We start from the raw sequence: 12,637 nt of genomic DNA, 5'->3' as shown, positions 1-12,637 counted from the left end.
GCTCTCCTGTGGGCCCCGGGGGCGGGCGTGGGGGGGGGGCGTCTGGGAGAAACAGAACCAGTTAAGTCACAGGCGACGGGGAGTCCACCAGGAAAGGCGGCTCGAGGGGCCGGTGAGGGGGGGAGAGCGGTGGGCAGGTGCGGGCGGAGGGGCAGGAGGCCGCTCTCCGCGGAAGGGCCTTTGTTGTCAGGCAGGAGGCTCAGGGTTCGGAAGTGACCGGAGAGCCGGCGGGAGGCCAGGCTGCTCGGGGCCGTGTGGGACCTTCGGCTTTCACCCGAGTCCGGCAGGGGAACGTGGAGGCACGATTAGAAAAGTGACATATTTTTGAAAGGCTCGCAGTCCAGCGGCTCTGGTGAAAGTAAACCCCAAGGGGCACGGAGAGCAGGCAGGGGCTCCTCGCTGTCGCCAGCAGGAGGGGACCGTGGCCGCTGGTGGGAGGAGGGGGGTAAATGCCGGGTCTGTGTTGACGGAGCCGTGGGGAGCGAGAAGGCCGCCGTCCCCGCAGACCTGCGGACTCTGCCCGCGGAGATTTCCGGGCGCTCGTGTGGGAGCCTAGGGGCAGGGGCTCCTGGGGACACGAGGGACACTGACCTGCAGGCTGTGCCCTGTGCCTGGGGGGCGGAGCCGTGGCCTTGGGCCGGGGCACAGCGGGCCGCGCCTTGAGAAACAGGCCTGAGACCGGCCACCCTCCTCCCTGAGTGTGGCAGCCTGGCTCTTCCCGTTGTGGCAAACGAGTGGTGGCCTTTTGGGAAGAGATACTAAAGTGCCACCCATGATACAGGACGACGACAGAGCTTTAAGGCATTTTGAAGCCCCGGAAAGCTGTGGGGACGGCCGGTGCTTGCTTTGTCCTCAGCTGTGCGCGTCGGCTCGTGTCTGGGCTGCGCGGCAGCCCTCGAGGCAGCCCCTTGTCACCTGGGCCGCCGCGCCACTCTCCCCGGGGAGCGCAGGTGCCCAGAGCAGACAGAGGCCCAGGCCTTGGGGGTCCGCGGACAGGTATTAAATGGACAGACAGCGTGAAATGCTAAGGGAGATGACCGCGTCCTTAGCAGAAGGGGTTCGGGAGCGGGCGCCGTGCAGGAGGCGGCTGTCGCACGAGCAAGCGTTTCGCCCGTGGTCAGGGCTGTGCCCGTGCCCCGAGGGCGGGAACCCGGAGCCCTCACGGAGCACGTCCCCGTGCTTTGCTGGGACAGCCTCACAGGGATGCTTTTTGTGGACATTTGATAACTGTTTTCAAGAGCCAGAAGATAGGCGTGATGTTCAATTATGAAATAACTGTTTTGGGACTTCTCTCAAGGAAGCATGGCGGGATCTGCATAAAGGGGCACATTCCAGCTGCCGCCCGCCCAGTGGGAACTGGGGACCACGCGGCAGTCATGCTCGCATTCTTACGCCAGTAAACGTACGTTGTGCATGTTTTTGTTAAGTGCGTGTTTGTGAGCAAAGCTGAGTGGTTGCTAATAGACCCTTTTTGTGCATGTACTTGCATAGAAACAAAAATGGTAGAGAAATATATCCTTGCAAGGGTAGTGTTTTTTCTGAGTGTTAAGATTGTTAATTAAAATTTTTTTAATGTTTATATACTTCAAAAAATTTTAAAAATAGTTTTTATTTATTTTTGAGACAGGGACAGAGCATGAGCGGGGGAAGGGCAGAGAGAGAGGGAGACAGAATGTGAAGCAGCTCCAGGCTCTGAGCTGTCAGCACAGAGCCCGACGCGGGGCTCGAACCCACAAACTGTGAGATCATGCCCTGAGCCGAAGTTGGACACTTAACTGACTGAGCCCCCCAGCACCCCAAGATTATGAATGTTTAAACCCCCCTTTCACCATTTTTATTTTTTGTATTTGCAGATACATTAATTAATTATGTAATTAATAAATATTAACCCCAATTTAAGTAGTGGGAAGTAGAACAGCTGTCCCCCAGGTTGGAGCACACCAGTGGAGGCTTTGGAGGGGGGGGTCACCCTGGGGCACGTGGGCAAGCTGTAAGCCCAGACATGGAGTGTGGAATTGGGTGTCCCTTCCTGGAAGGCGGTGACAGAAGCCGTAGGGAACACGGGGCGGGCCTCTGGCCCCTTCAGCCCAGCCAGCCCGGCCCGCGTTGGAAGACGGGCATGCAGGGCATGCAGGGAGGCGCTGTGCCTGCTGCCACCGGTCCGTCTGCGCCCCTGGAACTTTTGAATGAATAACTGGGTTGCATTGGGCCCTGAAATTAAGTCAGCGATCTGCTTTTTATAATACAGTTACATACGTGTGTGTGTGCGTATCTATTTTTTCCTCACATTAAAGCAAAAATCTAGGCATCTGAGTCACTGGGCTCCTTCCGTTTCTTCCACTGCTGCTGTGCTGCGAGCAGGGCACACTGTGCAGCCGTGCAGCCTGTTTTCCGGAAGAGAACTCCGGGACACTCACACAGACACTGGACCTGAGAAGAGTGGACCGCGAACTTGAGTGTCGTGAGGCCCCCCCCAGCAGGGCGGAGGGGAGCCGGGCCGCAGCTGGAGAAGGCCCTCCCTGGGGGTGTGGCGGAGTGGGCAGATTCCCTTGGGGCTTTTTCACACCCCGCACGCAGGGGGCAGGTGTGGCCTGTGATGGGGGAGCAGAGTGGATGGCAGACTCGGGGGAGGCCGTCTGGTCTGGTCTTTAGGATGACTTTGTCCGTGGTGACTCCCCCTGCGCTGCCGACCGTCACCTGCCCAGGGTCGGACCCTGCAGGCTGGCGTGAGCGCAGCGCATCTGCTTGAGCAGCTCTGCACAGGGGCCTCCCGGCAGCACGCTTGCGGGTGGGGCCGCGCTCCTTGTTCCCTCGGGTTCCTGGACTAGGGCTGTGGTGTGAAGAGCTGGAATAGCCCGAGATGGGAAGCAGGGCCAAGGGGCCGGAGGGCAGCGAACTTCGGTGGTGGTGGTGGGGGAGGAGGAGGAGGAGGAGGGGGCGGAGGAGGAGGAGAAATGTGACCCTTGTGTCCAATAGGCTGAGTTAAGGTGTCCTGTGCAGGGTGGTGAGCTGGTGACCAGGACTTTCTCAGTCCGGGTCATACGGGCCTGCCCTCTGCTGACCGGCAGCAGGCCCTTGTTTTGTTTCTGTTAACTTAAAAAAAAATTTTTTTTCACGTTTGTTTATTTTTGAGACAGAGACAGAGTGTGAGCGCAGAAGAGGCAGAGAGAGTTAACAGAGAATCCAGAGCAGCTCCAGGCCATGAGCTGTCAGCACAGAGCCCAACGCGGGGCTCGAACTCACGAACCCTGAGGTCATGAGCTGAGCCGAAGTCGGACCCCCAACCGACTGAGCCACCCAGGCGCCCCATGTTTCTGTTCACTTGGTAGAGTGCGCCCTGTGCCGTGCCTTCTGGAGCGCGTGCCTCCCTCCCCTCCTGTGTCCTTGGTAGACGTGCCCCCCCCCGGCAGCCTGCTGAAAGCCCTCTCTGGCAGGTTCCTGGTCCTCCTCAGGAGGAGGCCTTTGTGCAGCAGGTAAGCTGTGATTGGCTTTGCCACACTCCCGAGAGCTGTGCTATCCACGCTGCCACGTGCGGCAACGGCGGCAGGCGGCGGCAGGCGGCAGCCGGGGATCAGAGCAGCACCTTGGGAGTCAGGGCCNCAGCCTGCTGAAAGCCCTCTCTGGCAGGTTCCTGGTCCTCCTCAGGAGGAGGCCTTTGTGCAGCAGGTAAGCTGTGATTGGCTTTGCCACACTCCCGAGAGCTGTGCTATCCACGCTGCCACGTGCGGCAACGGCGGCAGGCGGCGGCCGGGGATCAGAGCAGCACCTTGGGAGTCAGGGCTGGGCTTGAGGTCTGTTCCTCTGGCGGCGGTGGCTTTGGACAGGTGTCTGACCCCTCGGCTGCAGCAGCCTCCCGTGTTCCGGGGGACGGCACAGGACCTGCCTTTCTGGGCGGTTGTGTGGATTACCCGGCAGGATTCTTAGCGTAAAGCCTCACTCCCCCCAGTGCTGGCTAGCGGAGCGCGTGATTAGCTCGCTAGCGTGCATGTCGGGCTCATCGCAGCGTGTGCTCCGCGCGTTCATCTGGTTCTTGTCGGAGCAGAGTCAGGAAGGCAGCGGCCGGGCCTCGCGTGTCTGGTTCCAGCTGGCAGGGGTGGGGGCCGCGCGCTGCGAGCCCAGGCCAGAGGTGTCCTGAACTGTGGGGTACGCGGAGGCGTGTTGTGCCGCCATGTCTGTCACCCTGGGAGCTCCGGGACAGCCTTCCACGCGACCCGTCAGAGCCCTCCCCCCCAGCGTCAGTCTGACCTTCACGCCCTCCGGAAGGGGCCTCCGTGGGTTCCCAGCCTGGGCCGGCCGCGGGAGCCGTGGCGGGACCTCGCCCACGCTCTGCTCTGCCAAGAGGTTTAGGGCAGTGGCCGCTGGGCAGCCCGGGGCCCGGACGTGCCCCTGGCTCCCGCGCACCGTCCCTCTCCCGGACTCCGGGGCGCGGTGCGCTACTCACGGCAGCCCTGTGGGCTCAGTGCGGACGCTCTGCCTTCTGGATGAGGAGCCTCAGGCACAGAGAGGTTGGCCTGACGCGGCTGCACAGCTGACGGGCGACCGCACCGGGGCCGGACGCCAGGGCGCAAGGGCTCCGGGGCGTCCAGGCAGCCCGCCAGCCGCGCTACACGCGGGAAAAGAGTGCTTCGTCTTCAGCGGGCGAAGTGGGCGCAGAGCTTAGTGAGGTGCTGGCACCCGAGTTCCAGGTGACTAGGGCGTGTGCGGGGCCCCGCGCGGGCCCTGGCGGGCAGCCGTCCGTGTGGCCCGCCGCGTCAGAAAGCCCGAGGAGAGCCTTGGGTCCTCACTGATGCCGGACGGGGCAGTGGTAACACTGCTCGCTGGGGGTTTTCAAAACGCATGAGCCTTAAACTAGGAACTAAGATTTCCCTCATAATAGAGAGCAAGTCAGAAAAACCGCCAACGTTATTTTCAGTGGGGAGATGTGTTCCCATTATAATCAGAAGATGCCGCCAAGCCAGCACGACAATAATATTGGACATTTTAATGGAAGCTTTAGAGAAAGATAAATAGGAAGATGTGATTGCCCATCAGTGATGATTATCAGGCTTAGAAAACCCCAGGGAATAGACTCAAATAATTACAAATAAGGGTAAATGAGTAGCTAATTGTATAAAAAAATGTTTGCATGTATCAAATGAGTAGCTTTTCTATTAGAATAATCAGAAAATGAATACTGAAAAATAGATGTCACTCATAATGGCAATAAAAGCAATATGGAATCTCAGAATTATCGGTGACAGGTTGGCTGGGCCTGGCTAAGGGCCCGTGTGCAGCTTACTGTGTACTTGGATGGAACACTCAATTCTTAGTGTTTGTTAACATTTTGTATTCAGTTCCTTTAAAATTCCAAAGGAACTTTTTATTCTTTTAAGATTTTATTTGTTTATTTTGAGGGGGAGTAGAGAGAGAATCCCAAGAAGGCTTTGTTGATGTGGGGCTCAGACCCACAAACCGTGAGATCGTGACCTGAGTCAAAACAAAAAGTTGGATACTTAACCAACTGAGCCACCCAGGTACCCCCCAAAATAACTTATTATTTTTTTAATGTTTATTTTTGACAGAGTGGGGAACAGGCAGAGAGTGAGGGAGACAGCATCTGAAATGGGCTCTGCACTGCCAGGGTCTCAGAGTTATGAGCCCTGAGATCACAACCTGAGCTGAAGTTGGATGCTTAACCGACTGAGCCACCCAGGTGCCCCTCAAAGGAACTTTTTAAATTATTTTTTAAAGTTTATTATATATTTTTGAGAGAGACAGAGCATGACTGGGGAAGGGGCACAGAGCGGGAGACACCGAATCGCAAACAGGCTGCAGCCTCTGTCAGCACAGAGCCCCATGTGGGGATCAAACTCACATCTCAACCATGGCCTGAGTTGAAGTCGGACGCTTAACCGACTGAGCCACCCAGGTGCCGCCCAAAGGAACTTTTAAAAGAAGAAAAAACCTGTTAAGTTTAACTTCATTTGGAAGAATTACTTAGTTGAATTCTCCACATGGGCTTTGAAGAGGAGAAATGATGGGGCAGGGAGACCCCTGTTCCGGAGATGCCCCGGGCCGGCTGGAAGGTGCCCGTGGTGAAAGCCAGCCGGTGCCCGGTGCAGAGCAGGCCAGCAGACGGGTGTGGCCGGCCGGAGCACAGGCAAGCAGGCCCGTAGCTGAGGACGCGGGTTCGTCGGGTTCTGGTGACGTTGGCTTGCTCTGTGGGGAAAATGGTGGCGGGCTTCTTCCGTACTTTCCCCTGCAGCCCCTCCACCCAGGGAAAGCCACGTTCAGCGACTCGGTGTCAGACATTCCCCTACGTGTGTAAACCATCCCTGTTCCTGAGTTTGGAGAAACAGTGACACGTACATTTTTTATTTGCTTCTTGCTATTAAACGTGAATATTTTTTCTAGTGAGCAAATAAGTTCTTACGGTACGTCCTTTCATAGCTGCTTAGATAAACCCAGGAACTGTAAAAGCATTAAGCCCCAGTGCCTGCCACCGGCCAGGGTATGTGACGGGTCTAGCCTCCCATCCTCAGGAGAATTGGGGAACAGTTACTAAATAGTTCCCTGTGTTCTGCGGTTAAGTGAGGATCCCCCAGCGGAGAAGGTGTGCAGGAGCCCAAAGTGAATCATGCCCCCCCTGCACGCCTGCAGGGGGGAAGGGACCTTGGAGCCGGCCGTCTGCAGTGCACACTGCTCCCTCTGGATTCCGTAGCTGGCAGCCTCGGGGCGTCTCCGGGAGGGGTGTGGAGCACGGTGCCCGAGCCAGGCTCTGTGCTGCCCGCCTCCTCTAATTCCGATGGTGGCTCTCTTGTGCCCGAGAGGACTCTCTCTAGGTCTCCTTAAGGGGAAACGTAATTGCTGGCCGGAGCCCCCCTCTCTCCTTCCCCAGCTCTTTCAAGTTATCTAGCACGAACCAGTGTTTCGGATCGGTGTTGAGGTTATTGAAGCAAAATTTGCTCATTAGGAAGATAACTTGCTGTTTAAAGGTTTCTGGATTTCGACTGGGAGAAAGGGATTTTTTAATTTTTCTTGAGATTGGTTTACTGAGTTGGTCACGTTACATTTAGCGTCATGGCGTCTTTACTGCGTGACCATCACCGTGTGTTGGCTGTAAGCCTTCAAGCATCCGTGGATTGGTGGGCTCGCATACTGAACTCGGGCAGTGTGTGATTAATTTCCAGCCGTTTTACACGTTGACGGCACATTACCAGATGGCAGAGTGTACCGTTTGGGGCCATGTAACCCAGCACCCTGCGGCAATGGCCGCAGCAGATAAAGGTGTTTTTCTCGTGAGCAGGGGGTCTAGAGGTCAAGTGCTTAGGCACTCAGTGGGCCAGCCCAGGTCTTCTCTCATGAAGCCTGCCTCCTTCCCTCACAGCTTCCTCAGGGTGCCAGTGGGCGGTGTTTAGCCCGGGCCTCAGGGCCTTGGATGGATGAGAGGACTTGGAAGGGGAAGCAAGCGTGGCTGGTTTGAAGGGAATCTGCTTTCAGATCGTCATCTTCCATTTGTCATCTTTGAGGCAGCGCGTTTGGGTCTAGGACTTCTGCAGATTCTTCTGTCCGCCTTTTCCCCATGACAGTCCTGTCTTGCCACCGAGCTCCCTGGGGTGTGGCACCCTGGGGCCTGTGGAAGAGCAGTTTTCCAGAGCCCCAGGCCCAGAACACTTGAGAGGGCTGGCTTTGGGGAGGCATTGGGGCCGCCTGGGACACTGTTGCCTGCTTGGCCTTCCTCCTGGACGGGTTTTCCTAGGGGGCCGTGTTGGGAGGTTCTGAACCGAGATACAGCGTAGAGGGGGCCGGGGGGTGCAAGCCGCGTTGAAAGAGCCCTGACCTTTCCCACGCTTCTGCTCTGGTCCTGGCATGAACCGCTTTTAAGGAGAGCGTCCCATGAAAGCCACGGTGCTCATACACGCAGCCCGAGCAGTTCCTTCTAGCTGCTGACATGTGTCTGCAGCACTGTTAGGTACCAGCCTGAAGGTACGCCCTGAAAAGAGAATGGATTTGATTCCTTTTAGATGAAGTGCGTGCTAATACAGTAGCTAAAACCAGTTTAGCTTACGTGTATCCTTAAGTATTCTAGTCATAGTCCCTCTCACTTCCTGTTACAGAATCAGTACCTCTTACATCCCTTTAACGATAATATGATCATATTCTAGTTACTGACTTGTTTTTCAGCAGTGTGTACCGTTGTCTTTCGTTAGGTATAAAGGAAACATATAATGCTGTTCTTTGGGAAAATTAAGTGGGATCTAGTTCTGATTTTGTTCTCACATTTTTGCTTCGATTCCCCCCGGTTGCGTGGCAGACAGCCCATGTCTTGAGATTCAATGCTCTGATCATACTTCTTGCTTCGTAAGTAACAGAGTATGCTCTGAGCAGTTACCATTGAATCGTGATGAAATGAATGAGGAATGGCTCAGAACGACCTTGCTTTTGTCTTACACAGCTGGGTCATAAGTATTAGATATACATATTTAAACCTTGCTTTTAAAAGCAGCTTAAAAAGACACGTTACTTGGTGCTTTCCTTCATGGTGATTTTCATAACATCCCTTGGTCCATGTTGTAGTGTGTTTACTTGACCTGAAAAATGAAATCGGACCTTCAGTGAGAAACAGGCGCGTCCTGACGGTGCAGACTGACTGGCCACCCGGGCTCAGTGACGTAGTCGCCCTACATCAGATGAGCTGGGTTTGCAGCCACAGAGTGTGTAATTGTGATGAAATTACATTTAAAGCACAAGCGTTCATCCGTAATGTTTTTTTAATTGGCAGACATGTGTGTTGACCACGTTGGGAGTCTAGGAGTGAGTAACACCCAAGCCTCCTGGAAAACAGCCGTCACTCTGTTCTTGATACCTTTCCAGTGCAGTTTTATTTTTCATATTTCATAATTATCAGGGTTTCTAGTATATTCTGTTATTTTGGTTGGGTTTGCATTACTAATTGCAATGGTAATGCAGGTTTTCGGATGAAGATTTTAACTCCTAGAAAGTATATTGAAATAAGTTTTTAAACTAAAATTTTATTTTGTCTTTTTAAAGTTCATTTATTTTGAGAGAGAGAAGAACGCACACAAGGAGGGGAGGGGCAGAGACAGAGAGAGAATCCTAAGCGGGTTCTGCATTGTCAGTGCAGAGCCTGACACAGAGCTTGATCTTATGAACCATGAGGTCATGACCTGAGTCTAAATCAAGAGTCAGACACTCAACCTACTGAGCCACCCAGGTGCCCCCTAAAATTTAATTTAGCCTAGTTTAGTTTAGTTTAGAGAGAGAGAGTGTGAGTGGGGAGAGGGGCAGAGGGAGAAGGAGAGAGAGAGAGTCAGTCTTAAGCGGCTGCATGCTCAGTGTGGAACCCAGTGCAGGGCTCGATCCCGTGGCACTGGGATCATGACCTGAGTCAAAATCAAAGTCAGACACTCAACCAACTGAGCCACCCAGGCGCCCCTAAAATTTTAATTCCTGTACATATTTTTTATCTCAGGGAAATATGCTAGGGTCATTCAGGCCTTCAGAGCATATAGCAGTGTGTTCCGGTGAAATTCAGAGTGGAGTGGAACGGCAGGCATGTTCAGGGGGAACAGGAAGCCACACGGAGTCTCTTACTGTTAAAGAAGAGCGAGTGGGTCCCGCACCTCAGCCTTGCCGCCTCCCCCTCGTCCCAGCCCTGCTCTGCTGTCCGAAAGCACGCAGAGCAGTCGGCAGAAGCGTGGAGAACGGCCAGGCCTGAGCCAGCAGGAGGGCTTGGGTTCCCTGAGGCAGAGAACCTGGCAGACGGCGGCGAGAAGGAGGGACTCGGCCTGTGATGGAACTACGTTTCCCTGTGGCAGAGGGGCCCCGAATGCGCCCCCTGGAAAACCGAGGCCCGTCACAAACGTGAAGAGTCCCTCGGGCACCCAGCAGGGAAGTACCAGGCTGCGGGGTGGAGTTTCGTGCCGGCTCCGTGCACTGGGTGCGAATGTGCAGGGCATGCGGGGGACACCAGGTGGGCCACGTGCAGGATCAGGCAGGCAGGGGTGCGGCGCCCACGCGCAGGATCAGGCAGGGAGGGGTGCGGTGCTCATGGGCAGCGCAGAGCGGGGCCACGGAGCCGGGACGTCTAGGCCGGTGCTGGCCTCATGATGGGAGGAAAACTCACTGCAGCGGGTGGCCCGTCCTGTGTGTCAGGGTTGGCCGTCCCCGTTTAAAATGGAAGCTTAGAGTACGAGACCTAAAGGAAGAACGCGGCCTCTCACGCTTTTCCTCTTTTCCCATTAGATCATGGGAAATTTTCACAGAGAAAGGCTTTCTAGAAGTTCAGCAACTCCTTCAGTTTCACTTATTCAGTTTCAGCTGTTCCTCTTCATTTTATTAAATTCAGCAAAATAAAATGCTTGTATTAACATTAACTTGCCCGGTACGCGTTGTAAGATCGTCCTTACGAAGCCATTGACGTTCACGCATCCAGGGCTGTCTGGACACAGAATCAACAGCACCTAAGACTCCTTGGCTCTCACCATGACCCAGGCACCGTTCCGCACTCCTACCACGCACTGACTTGTTTAATCCTCCCGACACTGTGAGGTAGGGAGTATCGTCCCCATGTCGCAGGCAGGAACACTGAGGCCAGAGCTTGGGCTTCTTGTGCAAGGTTTTGAACGCAGTGCACGGGTGCCTGGGTCCCCGCTGCTCACAAACCACACGAGTGTCAGAAGAACCCTTCCTGGGTGTCCGGATCGTTTCTTTCTTCTTTGTACCGAAGTCTTCTGAAAAGTGCGCGTTTACGAGCTCAGTGAGGCAATGACTTGTGAAGAGGAAGCTGGACGGAAAGCCCCCCGGAGGGTTTGCCGGCGATGGGGCACAGGCGCTGTGGTGCCCATGGGGGGACGCGGCGGCCGCTTTCTTCCCTTCCCCGTTTCTGTGGCTCTGCTGCCCCGCCCGGCGGCTGTGCTCCGCCATCTCGAGGATCTCCCGTGTGGCTGCAGGGTTGGGGCTGCAGGGCAGGGGGAGCCTCTGCCCCCACGAAATGGGCTCCCGGGATCTGGTTGCTGCATGACCGGAAGACACGTCCGTAACTCTCCTGAACTTTCTAATTGACATCTTGGCTTTTCTCATCTCCTAACCCCTCCCCCCAGACCCTCCGCATTGACTGGTCTTAAGCCTGCAGGGCTGTGCACGGTGCCAACGGGAAGGCGTGGCCCCCGGGAGGGCAGGGGCCTGTACGTGGCATGTGGTTGGTCTGTTTCTTCTTAGGAGCGTCGGGGTCTGCTCAGAGGAAAGCGAAAGGTGGCAGAGTCAGCCCTACCCACGTGTATGCAAGCCAGACTGGCTGGTTGTGCGGGAACCTCGTGGTGCCCAGTGGAAGTGTGCCAGGACCAGCTCCAGCCGCCGGGGTCCAGTGTGTCCAGGTCCGGTTACTGCAGGTAAGACCCACCGAGCCAGGAGGAGGCTGGGCGCCCGGGGGCGCTGGCTGGGCGGGATCTGGGGGCCAGGCTTCAGGCCGCACCTCCCTGGGCTTGCACCCGTAACGCCCCCCGCCCGGTCGCCAACCATCCCAAGTACTCTCTCTGTCACCCCAGCTCCGAGCTTCCATCGTTCCTAGATCGGCGCTTCGGCGTCTGGTGCCCCCTGTGCCCGGTGCCCCGTGCAGTCTGGCCACACCTGACTTGGAGTTCTGTGATGTGTAGGTGCCGTGCCCTAGGGCGCCTTGTAGTGCGGGACTCCTCCCCCGCCCCTGCGTGCCCTTCCCCAGGCCCCACTTGTCTTCCCGGGGAGGGGCTGCAGGGCCTTCCTCCGCGGCCTAGTGTGGGGAGTGCTCCTGTGTGTGTGTGGGTGCTCCTGTGGGAGTGCTCCTGTGTGTGTGGACTGCTCCCGTGTGTGGGGGGTGCTCCCGTGTGTGTGTGGGTGCCCCTGTGTGTGTGGACTGCTCCTGTGTGTGGGGGTGCCCCGTGTGTGGGGGTGCCCCCGTGTGTGGGGGTGCCCCCATGTGAGGGGGTGCCCCCGTGTGTGGGGGTGCTCAGCGCAGCCGGGGACATGGCCTGTGCGTGTGTAAGGGGCTTCCCCCGGGAAAGCTGGCCCCGTCGCAGAAAGGCGCGGGTTGCACGGCGAGGAGCCGCTGTTTAAGGGACGCCCGGCGGAAGGCGCGAGCTGTGAGGTGGAGACAGCCGGCTTGCCCTTCCCGCCTGCCCCTTGCCGCTGGGGTTGTCTGGGGCAAGTTACTCCCGCTCCCTGGGCCTCGGTTTTATCATCTACGAAGTGGGAAGGAGAGTGCTCGGCACGGAAGGGGTGAGGGGTGTCGACAGTGGCGCCGGCACCAGGAGCCGGGTGGCGGGGCGGTGAAGGGACACGTTGGCCAGTGTCCCTTTGCTCACTTGCGTGATTCGGGGCCTAGGAGCCCCTCCCCCGCCCTGCAGAAGGCCCGTAACCTCCTGTGCCTTCTGGACGGGGGGCCTGGGGCAGGGGGGGCCTGCCCGCGGGTGAGAGGTGGCCGCAGCCTCCGCCGGAGCGGGGAAGAGCCCACAGGAGGGAGCGGCGCTCACACTGAGGCGGGATTGGCCGTGGGGGAGCCCCAGGGACCGGGCCTGGGCGCGGGGGTCTCAGGCGGGCACCAGACGGGGGACGGAGGACCACGAGGAAGGGCGTGCCGCGTGCAGCCCGGTTCCGCTGCCTG

The 12,637-nt window shown here is 57.1% G+C and overlaps 1 protein-coding gene across 1 annotated transcript in view; it reads left to right on the top strand.

Moving 5' to 3' along the window:
* Window positions 1-12,637, top strand: part of ZXDC (ZXD family zinc finger C) — a 35,880-nt gene that overhangs the window by 20,841 nt on the left and 2,402 nt on the right. The window contains exon 10 of the mRNA XM_077780816.1: window positions 11,221-11,415. Within this exon, the coding sequence (XP_077636942.1) occupies window positions 11,221-11,415 (195 nt within the window). The remainder of the gene's footprint in view (window positions 1-11,220; window positions 11,416-12,637) is intronic.

This window comes from Crocuta crocuta, unplaced genomic scaffold (genome assembly GCF_008692635.1).
Source record: "Crocuta crocuta isolate KB4526 unplaced genomic scaffold, BGI_CrCroc_1.0 scaffold299, whole genome shotgun sequence".
Lineage (NCBI taxonomy): Eukaryota > Metazoa > Chordata > Mammalia > Carnivora > Hyaenidae > Crocuta > Crocuta crocuta.
The sequence above is the reverse complement of the archived record's forward strand: the minus strand, read 5'-3'. Positions and strand labels throughout refer to the sequence as shown.